Source organism: Erigeron canadensis, chromosome 3 (genome assembly GCF_010389155.1).
Source record: "Erigeron canadensis isolate Cc75 chromosome 3, C_canadensis_v1, whole genome shotgun sequence".
NCBI lineage: Eukaryota > Viridiplantae > Streptophyta > Magnoliopsida > Asterales > Asteraceae > Erigeron > Erigeron canadensis.
The window spans coordinates 35967236-35986824 of record NC_057763.1 but is presented as its reverse complement, the minus strand read 5'-3'; the positions used below and the strand labels follow the sequence as shown (position 1 = coordinate 35986824).

Below are 19589 nucleotides of genomic sequence, written 5' to 3'. Positions count from 1 at the left end.
GACTTTTTCGGACAACTGATTTGCGGGTAACCGAAGTTAAAGGTTCAAAATTTCTAACTAACCGAACCGAAACCCCAAAAACAGTTTGAAATTTCTAACTAACCAAACCGAACCGCTTACAACCCTAAATAATACTACATGAATGTTAACGTATAACTTACTCATCAAATATTTACTCATATCAATTAACCAATTATTTCACTAGCTTCATTTGATATATTTATTACTCTACTAGCAAATAGTAATGAAGTCTGAAACCGAGTCTGATTGGGGTCTTTAACCACTTGTAAATAGGGATGGCAACGGGCTGGGTTTAAGTAATCCCGGACCCGGATCCAATTAAAAATCTCCGTCTCAAACCCGGACTCAGACACGACGGGTACCCGTTTACTAACTAAACGTCGGGTAACGAGTTTCTCCACGAGTAATCGGGGATCCGTTAGTTTATAAAAATATGATATATATATATATATATGTATGTATGTATATGTATAGTGCGTATTACTAACCATTATAACGGTTACAAGAGCTCTGATCCATTTGATTAATTAAATTTATAGTTACAAGACTCGGTTGTCATATGCAAAATTGTTAGTGACAACGCAAATAAATTATAAGACAATAGCCATATGTTGGAATATTCATTCAGTCAAGCTAATAGTTTTTGGAAGTATAGATATCTGTGATTAACTGTTAAATAATGAGGTAGCATTTCATACATCTAAATACCTATTGGAAATAAAATTATCAATATTATTATAATAATGTATACATACGGATCGAGTAAACGGGGTCGGGACAGGTTTCAGGTATACAGGTCGGGTATGCGGGTTTTAATTTATAACCGTCCCTTAACCCGCAAAAATATTTTAATATTATCCCCATACCCGGCCCAAGACCCGCATACCCGGACCCTGCCCAAAAATGTCGGGTTTCGGATTTCCCCATCAGGTACGGGTTTATTTGTCATCCCAACTTGTAAACTTAAAGATGATTATTAGCAACTATCAAACTTGTTTTGATTAGTGTTGTTTCTTCATTATGTAATTTTTATCAGTTAAAAAGGGCTTAAAGATATATGGAATGCAGGTTAATTATATATAACTACTATTCCTCCGTCCCATATTAAGTATCATAGTTTGACTTTTTGAGTATTTTTTTCCCAACTTTGACCGTAAATATTTTTGTTTGTGTTATATAAGACTTGATATAACATATAAGAATCGATTGAGTTTTAAATAAACTTTTCATTGATATAATTTTCATTAACTAATATACTACACAAATAAAGGTATTTATGGTAAAAGTCAAAAGATAAAGACTTGATCAGTCAAAATAAGACAATTAAAATGGGACGGAGCGAGTAAAATTTCAAGGTCGGTGTGTGAGGGGGGAGTACTGTAGCTAAAAGTATTCCCCCTAATGCATAAGATACAACTAGCTATTGCATACCCAAATTAATTAACGGTCTTAACGGCTGCTAATAACTAACGGTAGTTACAAAAGGGTATTTAACGGAGTTTGTTTTCAAGTTTAAGTTTTTTAACTATTCTCACCAAAGTTTTTGTAACATCCCCGTATTTTAAGGTAAAAGAAAATTAACCCTTTTCGTAGTTTTGGCATTAAATTAATTTCCTAGTATTTTGTTTTGAGTTAAGGGGTTAATTTAGTTAGAACTTTAGTGGCTAGCGGGTATTTTACCCACAAATTATGTCATGGGACGTGACTAGCAGAGAGAAAAGCCAGCCACCAAGCTTGATGATTCATGTTTTCCCACCAAACTTCCACTCACCCTTTTCACTATCTTTAACTAATATTTTCCTTCAAATCCATGCATTGGAGGCTTCAAAAACTAAAAGAAAAGAATTATAATTCTGAAGCAATAACTTTAATCATCTCCAATTGATTTAGAATTTGAAATTTGAGGGTTGTGTGGAGGTGGTGGTGGCCGAATTTCTCAAGAAGAAAAGGGGGAAGAATTGTGATTGAAAGCCCTAATCTTTTGTCTTTCATTCTTGAAGTATTGATTTCTTAACCCTAGTTTTATTTGTTATTGAAATTTAGGGTTCTTAACCATAGAATTTGGGGGTTTTTGTTAATTGAAAAATTCAAGAAGAACCCTAATATTTTGAATTGAGGAATTGTTAGTTTGATTTAAAGAGTTGTTGATAATGGAAAATCCCCCATAATAAGATATTCATATTTGGTGGTGTTTGGCTAGAAATCATGAAATAAAATTCTATCATGAGGATTTAGAGTTTGTTGGAAAAGTGTTTAGAAGCCAAACACCATAATCTTAGAGTTGTTGAATGCAACTAGATGTTTGTAAGTAGTTAAGTCATGGAACTCATAGATGATATGTGTTTATTCATGTATAGGTGTTGAAGAGTGAGTTGTTGACCTTGTAGCCCTATTGTGTCAACTAGCCAAGTTTAAGGCCCATTTGATAGTTGTTTGTTAGAACTAATAGGTGGGTAAATTCCTACTAGTCAATTTGTTTGTAAGAGCTAGTAGGTGGGTAAATTCCTACTAGCCAAATTATCCATGGCCATGTTGAAAATAAATGTATGTTGTTTGAAATGTATGAAAAGGCTAGCTTGCTAGGCTTGTATGGTGCTTGATGCACAAAGTTGAAATGACATGATTATGATTATATGTGTATGCATTCACTAAGCGTTGCTTATGTTTTAGTTGTTCACTCTTTTATAGGAGTTGGTAGTAGTAAAGGCAAGGAAGTTTAAGAGTGAAGTTCCAGTGAAGGTTCTTGTCATTGCTAAGGTTGGCAAGTTGGATAAATTTGAGGGTAGATAGTCCCTTTTGGTACCCTTTGGCTCTTGATACTTGATCTTTGGTCACTCTTTTTTTTGATAAGCTTCTGAAAAGTTGTGGTTGCGTTGAAAGCGTTGGTAACGATAGAACTTGTAACTAAATTAACAATTACCCAAGTAGGGTTATTTTGTAGTCAAAGGTCTTGTAAAAAGGAAGGATTTCCATGTATTGGTTATTTGTGTGTTTTAAATGTCATGTTTTAGAATTTGGAAATGTTGAAGTTGAATTGGTGTTTTGGATTTTAACAAATTGAGTCAAGTGCAGGAAAACCTGATTTTTGAACAAGTGGTTTGCTGCAGGTAGCCCCACTGCGCCGCAGTGGGAGCCTGTCCTAGCTCACTGCGCCGCAGTGGGCTTTTGGTTAATTGTTGCCGAGTAAAACCACTGCGCCGCAGTGAGTTTTCTTTCATTTTTGCCGAGGTTTTCCACTGCGCCGCAGTGGAGGTGGTCTCGCCTCACTGCGCCGCAGTGGGCTATAAAAAAAAAAAAATATTCGATTTTGTTTAAAAAAGTTTGGGTTCTTACAGTTTTTGTTTTATTTATTTGTTTTGCCAAATAACTTTTGGTTTTTAAGTTTTTCCCATCAAAAGTTTATTTCTTTATTATTTTTAACACATAACTTTTAGTTATTAAACTTTCGCTATGGAACCTTTCTTAACTTTTGTAATTTTTTCCACATAACTTTTTTTTTTAAGTCTTGCTCTAGTTTTCCTTTTATTTGCTTTTACCATATAACTTTTGCTTTCTAAATTTTGTCACTAAAGTTTCATTTTCCTTACTTTTGACCACAACTTTTGTCACGCAAATTTTGTTTTTCGGCTTAATGTTTTTTAAAAGTTGTCGCGAGAGTTTTGTTTTCCTTCCGGGGCAACGCCGGGTAGAAATACTAGGTCAATGCTAAGCATATATGCCGACTTTTTCAATGATCGATATTAGTACAAAACAGAAAGAAAGTACCTCTTGTTCATGTCAACTTCGGCTTTCTTGCAGGGGTAGAGCTAGTAGGGGGACTAGGGGGTGCTTAGCCCCCGCCAACCTTGCAATGACAGTGACTACTCTTCTCTGATTCATCAAATAGTTGTCGAAATTAAATAGTCATTTTCTGTATGCTGCAGCGTGATTTTTTTTCCCCCTTCCCTTTTATTCATGTGGTTTAATGCAGTCATTCTACGTACATCATATTCATATCTTGTCTTGTATCATTCACAACTTCCAGATTCCTCCTAAAAAGCCACTTTCTGCTTATCAACTTAACCCTGGCTCGTTTCTTTGTTTATTTCCTTTATTAGTATTTTTCTTTTTGGGACCATCATATTCTTTTCATAGCATTGCGTTGTTAAGATGAGGTCAACGTAGTCTTTCCACATTCATAGCTTCATCCCTCTTTGTTGGTAACTCGATCATTATGCAGAGAAACCCGGCCATAGCTGCGGTTCACACCTTCACTGCCAAGCTTTTTGTCGTGGATAAGGTAAAGCCCATTTTACTATCGCTCTTTTTGTCTTTGTTCATTCTGATCATTCTTCTTATTGTATATATGCTTAATTGGTTATGATGTGGTCCTTGGTGCCGGTATTCTTTCAGATCCTTATTACCGCTGGGCTGTACTGCACATCCATTCTGCTGTCAAGGAATGTGAGATTCTCGATATTATGCAACTAATCGATCCCAAGACCGGGGAACCAGTTGAAAAGAAAAAGAAGACGGTCTTTGCAAAGAGGGGCAATGTTTGCTTATGCCGTATCCAGGTTAGTTGGTATTGATGTATGATACTCGATCTGTTTTAGTACTACTTATTGTAGTCTCCATGTTTATCTACTACTTCTCGATCGTAACCTGTGGTATTTGTCTTTTCAAGGTGTCTACTATGGTATCCATTGAAAAATATTCTCATTCTCAACAGCTTGAGAGGTTCACACTTTTTGACTACCTTGGTGGCATGGGTGGAAGCTGCCTGCAGCTTTAATCAATCCATTTTTAATTGTGTTTGTTCATTTTTAATTACCTCTTTATCCATGCATAAAAGTTGAGGCAGTTTAATTATTGATTCTTTTGGCTGTTCTCTGCTGCACAGGCACAACAGTTGCACTTGGAAAAGTTACCGAGCTTGCATAAGAACAGCATGCAGTCTGGCAGTAGTGAATATCGGGTCAAGCAGCCGGTGGTGGCGGGGGTTGTCTTTTATTTTCAATAACTTTATCGTTTGTCTATTTTGTCTTATTTTATTTTCATATTCTCGTACTGAACTTTTAGTTGTCTTAAAAGACCTATCCTTGCTAGCTGGTGCTCAGTAATGAATGGTTCAAAGTACTACGAGTATATATTATTGAAAACCAAAGTGCAGTTTAGGTGCATAACATTGCTTATTTCAAGAAAGCACTTATTTTTAATACACCTACAAAGATGCACTTCTAGGCACCCTTTGAATTTCTCTTTACAGAATAGGAAATGATAAAACTACGACGACTTTTAACTTTTCACAACGTTTGTTTTATACAGTTGTACACTGTACAGTATAATATGTATAGTTGTTGTAAATAACAAAAAATTATTGTATATATATCACTACCCTTATAGAATGAGATATATTATTATTACTCGTATTATTCTATATATAATGTGACAAATCTCGTATAATCAATGACATGGGATATAATGTGACAAATCTCGTATACATCCCCATTCTATGTACTTAATAGTGATTTCAATTCGTCGTTTTAATATATCATTGGGGTAGCCCATTTACCCAAAAAAAAATTAGCTCTAGCAGTGGATCATACATCACTTTGCTGCATGCATGGCAAACTAAACTAAATGATACAAATATATATGGATAAGATGATGATTTTCAAGATGCATGATGATTTTCGGTGTAGAGATTTTCGGTGTAGAGAAACCTATTGCTTTATTTGTTTTACTTTAATATTATTTTACCTAAAACCTATATATATATATATATAGAGAGAGAGAGAGAGAGCCCTCTTCTTAATTTATCAAATAACTATTGATCAGCTTTTAGTACGTGATCAATATCTATACTCCTTTATAAAACAAACTCCCCTCTCCTTCCTTAATTTTAAGAACATGAAATGACACATTTATCCTCCATCTTAATACATCCTTATTTTTATTTTATAGAATGTGGCTACAATGTCCTTAAATAATTCAATCTCTATTTCTTCCTAACGCAGAAACACATTGCAAAACCCTAACTCAAAATTCGTACCCCGTCTTCCCCCTTTCATGTCTCACGCAACAATTCATCATGTTCCCGACCATAATGAAAATATTTTTACGTTAATAACTACATCATCACTGTCGCAGTTATCGCTGCTGCATTGTGCGGGCACCAATCTAGTATATATGTACAGATAAAACGACGTGTTAGATATACATGATCAGGTTCTTAGAAACCTCAATGGCTAGAATTACGAGTAATCCTTACAAGGTCTCATCGAGAAACGGTTGTACGTTCCAGGCTTCTACTTAATTTAAATATGATAATCAACTAACTAATTGACTAGATACATGTAGCTAGAGAGATACCTGATACGTACTATACATGGATAAATTAATTACGAGTAGTTTAATTATTTAATTATTAATTGTTAAAGATATTTTTGACATTCTATATCAATTTTGTTGAAAACAATCAAAGCATATATTCTAGATACACATGGACACATGGTTGATCATGACCCCGGCCATGATCGTTTGGACCTGCTAGCTTGTTGGACCGCATATTGCCACGTGAATAATATATATTGATGGGTTTAGTTCATCGTGGTAAAATCATATGGGCTGAAAATCTTATGTTTTTTTGGCATAACTAACTAAGGGTACCAAACTACCAATATACCAAAACAGGATGGTGTATTTTTTTAATCGATACTTGGCGCATTTTTTGTACGACATGTGTCACTTTTAGTATAATTGAAAAAAGATTTCTAATTCATAATTACCTAATTGTAATCAAATACTAACTTTTAGATTTACCAATAAACTAAAACAGAATTGATATGTTCTTGAAACGACACATGGCGCAATCATTGATCGACACGTGTCCTTTTAATTTATTTATTTTGTTAAATTAGTTTTTTTAGTTGTATATAAATTCAATTTCCTTATTAGACTTAGAATTAAAATCTAAGTTTTATTAATACAAAAGACATTACAACCTTATTTGATTAATCGTTTTCTCATTATTAAATTGTCTCTTTTTCTTTCTCAAATTTTCAAATTTTATTACTTATTATAATAACTGTAATAAGTTATTAGCATGAATACTTTAAAAATACGATCTGAAATCACAATGTTATTTGCCTTCATCTACCATGCTTACAAGTTTCGAGTTTGATGTGGTTCTAACAATTTAAGATAAATCCAAACTTTAACTAAACATATATTATATTTAACATTATTGTTTATTATAATTTAGTTTCGATCATCTATTTACTTTAATAATAGTTTATTTCATACTCACGAATCATGTATGAGACATATTCAAAATTTTTTATGATACAATCTATATAACTACCGTATATCGGGTATTAGGACTAGCATACTATATAACTAAGGGTATAAATTGATACATGTTTGTTGACTGTCTTATAATTCTCGTTGTTTTTGTATATGCGCCTAGATTTACACGGCATCATCTATGTACTTTCGCGTCCACGCTTCCCACTCGCATCTTTTATATGTTCTCGAAGTTCATCAATAAAACACAAAAAATAAAATAAAATATATATTTAATTTGTTGTTGTATTCGATCAGTAATTAACTTATTGATTGATTTAAACTCTTTCACTCACATCAAGCAAAAATCTTATGCCAAAATAGAAGCATGCAACTACAAGATGAATTAGCATATACTTGCATTACAAATTAAGACGGTCCCATGATGAGCTAAAATAGATGCTCTTAATTACGTAATTAACTGACAATGCTTTCTCGTCTACATTATTAAACAGGCATTCGGATTTTCATTCATCACTAAACAACTGAGGGGCGTATACATAGTGAACAAAGTGTGGAGCCTAGCTCGATCACCATCCTTACCCTTTTGCTTCTATTTTCTTTTTCTCTTCAAATTAATTACCTTTACATTTAGAAGAGTAAATTTTACCTACAACCGATCTCTATATATCATATCGTTTATCCAATCGCATTCGTTCTGGTCTAATTAATCCGAACAGAACTACTTGAATGGAGCTTTTTCTTTGCCAAGGGGCTTCATCCCTCATTCTCGTCAAAAAGCCGTTGAAGAATCCCAACCCTATTCTTCTGACTTTGATCCCACACATTACACGAATATCATATGTTCAAACATCAACGTACTGTACACTATAAAACATTATAAAATATACTCGTGTAACCATTCTTTTTCTACTAAAAATACGTAATAAAGTGGATAAAAATGGCAATATATATTATATACACCAATTGTAAATATTAGATTCACGTTCGGACTGAATCTTCAGTAATTCACTAATTTGAGACTCCTCAAAATAGCACGACAAGAAAAGGTTATATATGATGAACACCCAGCCTGTAGCAAGAACATATACTACAGAAGTTTAGAATCAATTAGGCATTCAAAACAACATCTGCTTTTTACCTAAGGTAATTAATTTGACCCATTACCAAAACAATCCATATCTACCCTAAACACAAATCAATTATATATAGATCAACTTAAAGAATATTTGAAAAACAAGCTTTTGGTGAAATGAAAGATGAAAACGGACCTGATCTTCTTCAGACGCTCCAAATCATCTCTTTGTAATCCTTCTTTCTGTTTAAGGAACCAGTCTGGAATTTTAAACTGGCGAGGGTTAGCCACAATTGTCATTAGGTTGTCAATTTTGGCATTAGACAGTTCACCAGCCCCGCAAGACGCAAATACAAAACGGATAGTAATCAAAATAACGATATACGTAACAAATTAGACCACGTCTTTCATATACATAAGCAGCAATGAGTGCATAGATGCAATGACATCAACTAAACAACTTTCTCGATAAATCAAGCATTGTTATACTGTTTTTAAGTTACACCTGCGGCGGTGGTTTAGGTCTCACATTCTGATTGATAACATTGAACGGGTTGGGCATATGGGTAGGTAAACGTTTTATATAATAATAACGATAATAGTAAGATGTCTAATGTTTATAAACGTAGAAAAGAAGCATACATAGTTAAAGAAAGGTCAGTAACTAAAAATACCTACCTAAATTACTTAATAAGCCTATTAGAGGAAATCTTGCTAATACTAGTTATTGTCAATTAAGAAATAGATGAATATGAAATATAGCATTTTCATAGAGCAAAATTTGTGCTTTTCTCAGTAGTATGCACAACAAATGGAGTACCATTTTGTGATTTTCCATCAGAAAATAATAGCTTGTTGACCCTAAAAATTCAAATAAAATACTAAGAAACAAATGATTGTGCAATACCATTCCAATAACAATAGTAAGAAATGTAATAATATAGACTTCTAGATACAATCCAATTTGGCTACACCAGCTAAATACCACAAACCGAATGAAAATTTCATCGGAAAACGATCAAAGGTTACATCTGCTAGTGTGGAAGCCACATGCAAAACTTTTCTCTATATGACTATATGCTTGTAAAAATCAATTAGTCATGGTGCTTGGTGAGACCATTAAACCTGATACAAATATACCTTGCCTCTGCTGCAACTTCTAATCATATTATATCATAGTGAATACTGAATAACATACTCCACTAGCTAAAAATGCTTCTACAATATTTGGTTCATATATATAGCGATTGCAAATATCATTGGTATCTCCTCTTAGCTTCCCCATAAGCAACCACTCCCATAACAGTCATCGAGTAACCAGCTATACCAACAAATGTTACTGGGTTTCTGAAAAGGAGTATCGAGATAACAACAGCTACAGCCCCTTTGGCATTCCCAAGTACCTGATCATTGAATATGACGTTTAATGCAAAAACAAACACTGGACACGACAAAATAGACAGTTGGGTAACATGTAGTAATGATTATATGAATGTGTGGGAAAACAGACTGAGTTGGGTTGGAAGGCCCGCCAAAATTTTTTGACCCGTTTAGCTCATTCAACCCATTTCATTATTAGCTAGTTTTCTAATCTTGAACAATCAGTTGGGTTTCTGCAATGACAGCTTACAAATGATAGAGTTGCAGCATGCATTATATGAGTCAAGTCAAAGGAGCTGATTCCTTCTCAGTTACATTCTATGATGAAAAGATATGAAGGTCCTTTAAGCTATGCTTTGATAATTGTTAGACTTTAGGCCAAACAGACTCATTATTGAGTTCAGTTAACAACATAACAGAGTTTTTTACTTTTTGTAGTGAAAACGAATTGATAAGACATTGGGCATTATAGCAAATGATGCAGGGAAAGAAATATCATTCTCAGCGGTTGGATAGAAGGCCTATGAGTATCTAAGTTCCAATCACCTAAGTTAATAATAGGGTAGTAAAAAGTATTGCAATTTCAACTCTTCTCATATAACAAAGTCATTCCAGGTTTTAATCTAGTGACGCTCAAACTTGTGCGGAAGAAAATTACAAATAGAGAAAACATGTCAATAGGGTTGAGAGTCCTTTAATAAGTATCTATATGGTTAAGACCTCCTAAATCTTTTTGCTTTCAAGGATCTAGATTCTATAGTTTGTAATCATATATTATCAAGTTAGCAATCAGTAATATAGAAATATGACAAGAAAAGATTTGAGTGGTCACTTAATCCAACCTGGCCCCATTTTGACACAAAATTATAGACAGTACTGGTTGTGGCTGCCATGCTACCCTCCTGCTTGGCCACCCCTAACACAGAAAAGGTGAAAAGATAACCAAGAGGTAGAGAGACGAACCTGTAGTGTCAATGCACTTGTGTTCTTAGTCACCAAGAAGTTAGTCAAGTTGGCTGCATAAGCCATCGTTGAATTAACCAAAAGCAATAGCCACATGAATTTATGATTTAATGTGAGAGAAAGGGTAACATCTATGACATCAGGTTCCATTACAAGTGCAGCGGGTAATAAAACAGCAATGGCAATCGGGGACATATACAGCAACAGATTCATGGAATTTAACTTTTCCCTGCAAATACATAATACATGTAAATTTATCTGCTAACTATTAGTAAGTGAGCAACCTCAACAGAAATGCAACTTCAAATATACTCAATACATTATTACATATTCGTTCATATTCTACTAATATAGAAACCAATCAACCATATGTGACATCCACACTTTTTAACAAATTTAATTCGTTTATTGTATTATGCATCAGAATGTCATGGTAATAGACTTATAATCATAATAAAAACTGAATTTACCCCTCAGAAGAAAGTAGGATGCCTTGAAGAACTGACTTGAAGGCCCTAGCAGCTGTCGCACTTATACACATAATGAATCCATATAAGTGGAAACTTGGCTCACCCTGCCACAAACCAAATCACTCTTACATTTGCTTCATTAAGGGGGTTTTCAAGATAACATCTTTTTATAAGTGCTCTTAAAATAAGCAACATTCCAACAACTTCAAAAAGTGTCTTCCCTAAAACACTTTAAAACACATCATATATTCAAAAACTTCAAGGTGCGTTCTGCAGTGGCGGAACCAAAATTGAACTTGACCCGTTGCACAAATTTTTTTCCGCTAGCCTTGTATCAGCGTAAACGATAACGACTAGATTGAAATAACCTTTAGCAATTTTTAGTGATCTTTAGCGGGTGTTTAAGAGCTTTTTGACACTTTTGATAGTTTTTATATATCATATAGTTCCACAAGGTCTGCCTGGAAGCAGCCTCTCTACCTAGGTAGAGGAAAGGTTTGCCTACATCTTAACCACCCCCATACTCCGTCGAGGTATTGGTGATCAAAATCCGGGGAAGGCGGCAATGAGCAGTTTCTTTCTTTTTTCCACAAGTACATGTTTATAAGTTTTATTGATACTAAAAGCTTAAAGTTTAAAGTTAGCTACATTGACCGACATCCCATATATATTTGGCCCATAACACAAATAAAAAATACATTGTTTTTCAAAAATATTTAGCTGACTCATAACCCGAGCGCCGCGCTACCCCTAATCTGTTATGCAGTTCTGCCTATGGCGTTCTGGATACTAAAAGAGCAAATTAAGTCATTAAACCGTAAGCCCATAATCAAAATATGTGATTCTTAACACCAAACACATTTCAATGAACATAACATCAATACTTTGTAATGAAACCCCCTAGCCCTCTACCTTATGTGGTAAGCAAACCTTATGTGGTTAAGATGTAGGCAAAATCCATAACAAACAAGATTACAGTGTCGACCAAAATCCATAACATCAATACTTTGTAATGAAACCCCCTAGCCCTCTAGGTAATTATGTACTCATTCTATTAACACGTATATCTAGACTACTGACTACATATATAGGATACAACCTAAACCCAAATGCACCCTAGCCAATACAATCAGACAGAGCCATACTAATCTAAGCACAACTACGATGGCCAAATAAGTCGATAAATCTTACATTAAAACGTTGTTCAAGATCCATGCTTTTTCACTTAAATACTAGCCTACTCATAGATCGAGATCAAATAAAGTCACAATTTACTTCTACACACTGCAAGTCTGCTACATCCCACCTCCCCAAACCTCGCCCATGACCGGATTAAGTATCATTGTTGTCATAAAAACAAATGTAACAAAAAAATAAAAATAAAAAAAAGAACACATACCCCACTAGCAATAATAACACCAGTAACAACAGGAACAAGAGCACCATAAGTAATCCAAGCTTCTCTTTTCAAAGTCACCAAATAAGCAAACAATGCAGTAAAAAAAGGTGTGGTAGCACCAACAGCTTGATTAAAAGAAACAGGCAAATATCTTAATGAAATATTCCCACCAACAACAGACCCACAAAACACAACACTCAGACAAGCAATCCTTAAAAGCTGTGATCTTGATTTGATCTTTTGCAATGGGACAACTTTAAGAAAAACTATAGATACATAACTCAAGATTGCACAAGCTGACATATGACACATTGTCAAAAAGATTGGAAATTTGAAACCATAGTTTGATAATAAAAGTTTGTTCAAAAGAAGTACACCAATGTTTGATGAGTACCATAGAATTATAAGTAATGCTATAAACAAATAAGATGACATTTTTATGGGGTTTGATGGATCTATCAATGGGTGGTCATTTGGGTTTAATAAAAAAGATGGTTTTTTTGATTGGGATCTGTTGTTGTTGTTGTTGCTGTTGTTTTTTAAGGTTAAGGTTACAAAGTGCCGATGTTTGTGGCGTGATGCAGTGAATCTGTGTCGGAAGATGGTTATTTGGGGACATGTGGGAAGTAGTAGTAGGAGTGTAATTGGAGATGTTTTATGTTGTACGTGTCTCATTTTTATTGGTTGAGGATCGTTTTACTTTTGGTTTTGTAGATGGTAAAACTTGGTTGTGTTTGTGTGTATCTATTTTCGTCTTTCTTTACATCAAAGATTGTTGTTTGTATCGATTTAGAAATCACATTTATTATTTGTATGAATAGATGTTTTTGTTATCTAGTAAAAACCATAAAATGGTTTGATATGTATTTATTTTATTTTTAAAGTATATATTGAGTTGTATAGTGAAATGAGATGAAGGATAATAGTCATAATACAAAGAGTGATTGTAGATATTTTGTGCGATTCACGGTGTTGTTTAGTTGTGCACATGCAAGTAGAAAAAAAAATATGAAGAATTTATAAAAGTTTGATGACAACCCATCATTGGTGTATCGTTGTAATAGTAATGTAGTCTTAATGACACCATGAAAACCCAAAAAAGCAATAGGTTCTGGTAGCTTACAAATATGAGAGTATGAGACTGTAAGAGACTTTCACTCTAATTCTAGCTTCTTGCAAGATAGGTTTCAGGCCTAACTATGTACAGTATATTCTAATGACCATTGTAAATATACCTTAAAACAATATTCTGTTTCACTAAAAGTCTTGTAGAATGATGAACGACCCTGGTTCAACTTAGCGTCCATGCGTTAGCTGACTAGCCATATTTGATTGGGTGCATTAAGAAACTTACAAACATTATATCTGGTTCGGAGCTAATCAGAGGACTAAATTGTAGTCGGCCCTTTCTAACTAACCCAACTTTTTATGTACATTTTAAAGTTGATATCTACTATCTGAAATTCACAAAAAGCAAGTTATCCTATTCGATCTTTCTCATCAACCATCTATACTAATTTTAGTTGTTTATTTCTCTGATTAACGTTATATACAATATCTATCAGTGGTCGGCTCCCCTCCCCCTCAAGTTTAGTCCCGTTTCCGCCCTTGATTTAGTTGAGTGTTCTACTACAATGTGTGCAGTGCGTTTGACATATGGAGTCGAAAACCATTTCTATGATTGCCATGGATGATCCAGGCGTTTTGTAGAATGACATATCCATGATATCAAACAACACCTTGCAACTGATCTTTTGTTCTAAAAACCCTGATAGTCAAGAAGAGGAGGATTTTTAAAAATACTAGCATCTCGGAAAAATGCCATTATCTATTTAATAGAGATTTACGGCAGTTATAATAATTGTTTGAAGGAAAAGAATTAATAGTAGGCATCACTCTGCAAAGTGCAAATGCTGTTACATGATCAATATCCTAACAGGCAGCATCAAGGCTGGCCAAGAAGAGAGGGCTTGTAGAATGCATGGCTCTGAGCAATCTCGATTCTTTCCCGTGGATCGTTCAACCTCTCATCTCTAAGTGCCTCAAGAATTGCTAGTGAATCTTGTTCCCTGATGATAGAAAAACCAAGTATGTAATTTCCCCTTTTGTTGGGATTTAAGTGGTGTTCAACTCTATATATCATTTCATCATGCCATGACATTAAATGTAATTTTAAGTATACATTCAACACCGAGTAATGATATTTATGGCTACAATGTACGCCTAAAAATATGCATAATGGTTCGATGGATGACACATAGATTACACTCATTCTCTCTTAATCTTCACCTTTGATCTATGATGTGTCAAAACCAGATTTTTAGACATGTTTGTAGGCCTGCCAGATTAGTTATTATATCTACCGATAAAGTTGTTTTTAGGAATGACACCAGTTAAATACACGTGAAGTCAGACATTTGCAGTTTTTTCTGACATCATGTATAAAAGAATCATTACCTTTTTATGAGTATTTTGTATAGCGTCTTCAGGATAGGGCACAACTCAACTGGTGCAACAGACTTTTTTTCATTTGGATGCAATACACTCAAGCTCGATTGACTCAGAAGCTCAAAAAAAGCTCCGACTGCAGAAACTCCCTGTAAAAAATAACAGCAACCGTTAAGCGGTAGATTTGGCAATGTGAGGGGGCCTGTACGTTGGGTAACGGTTGATTGCAAGTGAATGAGTACATATTTTCACTACAGTTAAGCAGAACTAGACAATTGGAAGGGAGAGAAAGAGCAAATGAGTATACCTGGATCATCCCCTTGCCACTGATGCTGTCACCCATATCGAGGCTCAGTTCTCCCTTAGCAATCATTTGCCCATACCACGCGTTACGTCCTTTCAGAAGTGTCACATATGTGTCTGCAAGCAACGGGCCTGCTAGCTTTTCTGGCTCTTCAGTTAATAAATGAGTGATGAATATCATCTCTGATGTGCAGTGTGCAAAATACACTGATTTGCTTGTAGCGCTTTCATTAGTCAGACTTGCCACCATTCCTGAACATATAAAAACGAAGGCAATTGTTTGGTTTAATATATCACCTGTATCTAATATTACAACTTACAGCTTATAGACAACCGTAATGTACTATACTAAACCCTGCTATAGCCCTTAGTTATGCAGTTGTTCATGAACAAGACAAAGAATAATGTTTAGTATACTTGAGGTTCAAAGTCAACAATCGGTTGTTCTTTGTCACCAGATTTATTTATGCTGCATGGTTCGCATAGACCAAAAAGTTCAGTTCCAAATTTACCTTGCACCTTTAAGTAAACATAAAAAATGACGTTGTTTTGTATGCCATGTACAGACAGATGCATGACCAGCTAGTTTTTAATGGTCTCATTTACTTACAATATATATTTACCTTGTATACGTGCCAGTATTAGTCTATATACAGGCAAAAAAGTAGTCAATGGCAAGTCTAAACGTACATCGATTGAGAACTACTTCTCTTAAATATTATGAAAAATATCTTACCAGCTCCAATTGCATAGACATTTTTCAACCCTCCCATAACCTCATGTGTGACGAGATCACTATTGTCCCATACGATGAAATGGGGTTGCCTTAGAAATTTTGCAAGTGGTATCCTCCATTTTTCAGCCCCACAAATCCGAGCATTGGCATACTCCTTGTTGTAAATCTCAGAAGCAATATTTGGTCCACCAAGATACAGAATGTTTTCTGTTGGAACTCCAGCTACACGAAAATTACATTAACATAAGGCATGACTGATATCTTTTTTAGTCCTAGAACCTTATGGTTGTGGGTTTAAATTTCTTTAATGACAGATAAGTACTTTTGTTTTCCCTTTCAAAACAAGATAGTTCTTGATCAAAAGTTATAAGTGAAAGATGGAGACAAACAAAAGAAAATGAAATCCATGCATGACTTTCAACAAGAAAAATACAAGTTATGGGGAAAACATCATGTTTAGAGGGAGTGAGAGACAATGTCAGCCAATTTAGCGAAAAATGAATAGAGACATACGATTTGAAACTGACAAAATCCTCCTACACGGTTTTATTCAAGATAGTTGGGCCATTACTTTTTTTCTTTTCCCAGTTTTGTGAGAACTAATCATGAAACTAAAATGAAAAGACAAAAGCATGTTGTTGGAATGTTGGGTCAATCTAAACCAAACAATTCTGAATGATCCCACTTAAGGTTATTTAAACTGACCCGAACCAAATTCCATGTGTCCAGAAAGAGTCGACTTTACAATATAAAACAAATTTAACAACCTTTCAAACAATTGTAATCTCAGACAATTCAACAAAATAACCTCTCCGGTGTTCATAAAACAAAAGTGTAATTTAGAAACATCAAATTTCATCTATATGCAAAATTTTCAAAAATCATAAATCAGGTTTTCTTGGGAAACATGAGTTGTCTTGGCTTCTCTTACTACCGTCACTCCGTCAGTTGCAACAGAACACCTAAAGTATGTAATTTCTTTCATTTCTTTACTTATATGCCTAGATTATGATCAATTCTAAAAGTTATCAGTAAATAAAGGTTAAAAACACTTACTTGCCCGACTGATCATTTGCGTTGGAGTAATTATATGAGGAACTGGATCTAAAGCAGCTTCTATGCCCTTTGACAAGGATATAATGATAGGATGATTAATTCTCTCTTTCCAGTAATTCCTAATTTCTTCAAAAACCTCACGGGTTTCTGTCGAAGGCAAACCATTCACCACAATATCAGCATCCCAAACCGCTTCCTGCAAATTAGTTACAACTTTCATGGGACTAAGTGGTGTATCTACCATATTTAAGCAAAACCCATCTTTCAAAATCTCATCAGCATAAAGAACCCTGTCACCTAATCGTGCTTCAACATATTTCAAATATGCACACCGCCTAATTAACCTCCTTAACACATCTTCCCTTGAATTTATCACTTCAAACAAATGTTCAGCGGTGGCTCTATCAACCGCTCTTCCACCCCTTCTCCATATCCTGATTTGTACCTTGTCACGGAACCGGCCATAAGAATCTTGAAGCAATGCTGCAAAAACACTACCCCAGGCACCCGCACCAACTCCAACAATCTTTAACAAATCACCATCAGATTTTCCAAGAACACGTCGAAATTCGTCCAATTTCTCTTCTAAACCATTAACAATCGAAATCACCCCATTTGAATACACATTCGGTGTCATAACCTCAATGTTTCCCACCATAATTTTTTCAAAAAATCTAAACTTTCACCTTTGTAAATAAATGAGACTACCAAGATCACAAGAACCCGCCTGTACCTTTAACTATATTCACCTCAAAAGAAAGAGCCTTTTTTCCTTGACAAATTAAATAACTTTATTAACAACCCACCTCCATTCAAGCTTCATAATTTCCCAACTGTATTTATATTAAATGATTGGAACATATTGGTACAATTTCCACCTAAATCAAAGCTACCCCTTTTGTTAGTATTTCACCTACACTCGTATAAAAAGTAATTAAAATCATACAACTTTATTAAACGCTAACTCAATAGTAAATAGCACAAAAAAAAGTCAAAATGCATACAGATGTCTACACAAACTAAAAAAAAGTTGGTTCATCCGTCCAACAACAAATACAATAAATATGGTCAAAACAAACAAATACTCCGTATGAAATATAAAGGTCAAGAAAAAAAAAAGAACCTTCAAGATTTCAGCAAATTAATCAACTTTCTTCCAAGAAAAGCAAAGCCCTTTAATGGTTTTGATCATAAAACAACCATGAGTGAGAAATATCATCAAAATGGTATGAAGTAAGTACAAGAAATGTGGGTAAAAGACACTATTGAAATAGTAAAAGTTTGATAATAATAATAATAAATAATGGAATTGGTGGGTGAGTGTGAATGTGTAGATATACGAAGTGAGATATTAGTGATGATGTGATGATAACAATAATGGAGGTTAGAGTAAATGCATTGATGAAGGAATGGGGGATGATGAGTTGGGGAAGGTGCCAAAATTTCCATTTTAGACAGATTAGACAATAAAAGATTTTCAAGGATGGTTATTTTTGGGCATTTGCCATTAATATGGCCGAGATGGAGGTGGTTGAATCACACTCTTCTTCCTTCTTTGAAAGGTATTTCCAAGGTATTCCATTTTAGTAACACTCATCAAACTGACAAAGTGAACTTGAATTTTGATAACCTTACTAATAATTATTGACATGAGAATCGATCATTAGTCTTTGTCTTTAACAAAGATTCTAACCATTTTATCCTCTTAAACAATTTTTTTTCTCTATCAAAGATGTAGATCAATTGTTAGTAACAATGAATTTAATTTAATTTGTCTTAACCAAATTCATGCTGAAAAGTGTTAAAGAAATAAAAAAAACCCCAATTAAACTGTTTAAAGACACAACGTTTAATTGGAATAAAACTTTATCCCCTCAACAGTATTTGAACCCGAGTTTTACATTATTGAGAGACTTACCTGTATAAATGAACGAATAATGTATTATAACGATTGTTAAATATTTAACAGATTAATAAGTAATAAAAATTTTTTGTTATATGTATATTAATATTATTATCTATAATTCTTTATAAAATAAATTTTTCCGATCTTCTCAGATAATAAAGCAATGATTTTTATATGTTTTTTCTCTTTTGTTCACTAATATATATGTATTTGCTTAATATACCTCTAATATTCTTAATAAACTTATTTAAAATATACTACTCTTTTAAAAAACTACACCATCCCCTTTTACACAGGGGCGGAGCTTAAATGGGGCTAACGGGTGCTTGGTCCCCCCAACCAATCATATATTTCTTTACAAGTTTGTCGATGTTTTAAGCGAAGCTATGTGTATTTCAGTTTTAGGTTGGTATTTTATATAAAAACAAAGTTGCAGGTTGAATTTTCAATGAAGAAGATGGTGACCTTTTAATACTTTCATTTAAATCCTCTATGTATGAATGAAGTGTTAGCTTTACCCCTAAACTTCTGAGCCTAGTTTAATT

General features: G+C 34.2%; 3 protein-coding genes across 3 annotated transcripts; 1 reads left to right on the top strand and 2 right to left on the bottom strand.

Moving 5' to 3' along the window:
* The first annotated feature begins 4210 nt into the window (after window positions 1-4210).
* On the top strand, window positions 4211-5168 carry LOC122590490. Its single transcript, XM_043762693.1, has 4 exons — window positions 4211-4300; window positions 4414-4577; window positions 4688-4740; window positions 4904-5168. Exons 2-4 carry the CDS (start codon window positions 4482-4484, stop codon window positions 5121-5123), a joined length of 369 nt encoding a protein of 122 aa, XP_043618628.1. The 5' UTR covers window positions 4211-4300; window positions 4414-4481; the 3' UTR covers window positions 5124-5168.
* A 4111-nt stretch (window positions 5169-9279) lies between these two features.
* Window positions 9280-13306, bottom strand: LOC122593032 (UDP-URONIC ACID TRANSPORTER 1-like). The gene is made up of 4 exons (XM_043765374.1): window positions 12596-13306; window positions 11197-11300; window positions 10727-10955; window positions 9280-9786 (listed from the first exon to the last, which is right to left on the bottom strand). Exons 1-4 carry the CDS (start codon window positions 13268-13270, stop codon window positions 9640-9642), a joined length of 1155 nt encoding a protein of 384 aa, XP_043621309.1. The 5' UTR covers window positions 13271-13306; the 3' UTR covers window positions 9280-9639.
* Window positions 13307-14385: 1079 nt separating this feature from the next.
* LOC122593180 (probable glycerol-3-phosphate dehydrogenase [NAD(+)] 1, cytosolic) lies at window positions 14386-18752 on the bottom strand. The gene is made up of 6 exons (XM_043765549.1): window positions 18262-18752; window positions 17139-18051; window positions 16083-16304; window positions 15351-15598; window positions 15053-15192; window positions 14386-14664 (listed from the first exon to the last, which is right to left on the bottom strand). Exons 2-6 carry the CDS (start codon window positions 17794-17796, stop codon window positions 14541-14543), a joined length of 1392 nt encoding a protein of 463 aa, XP_043621484.1. The 5' UTR covers window positions 17797-18051; window positions 18262-18752; the 3' UTR covers window positions 14386-14540.
* Window positions 18753-19589: the final 837 nt, after the last annotated feature.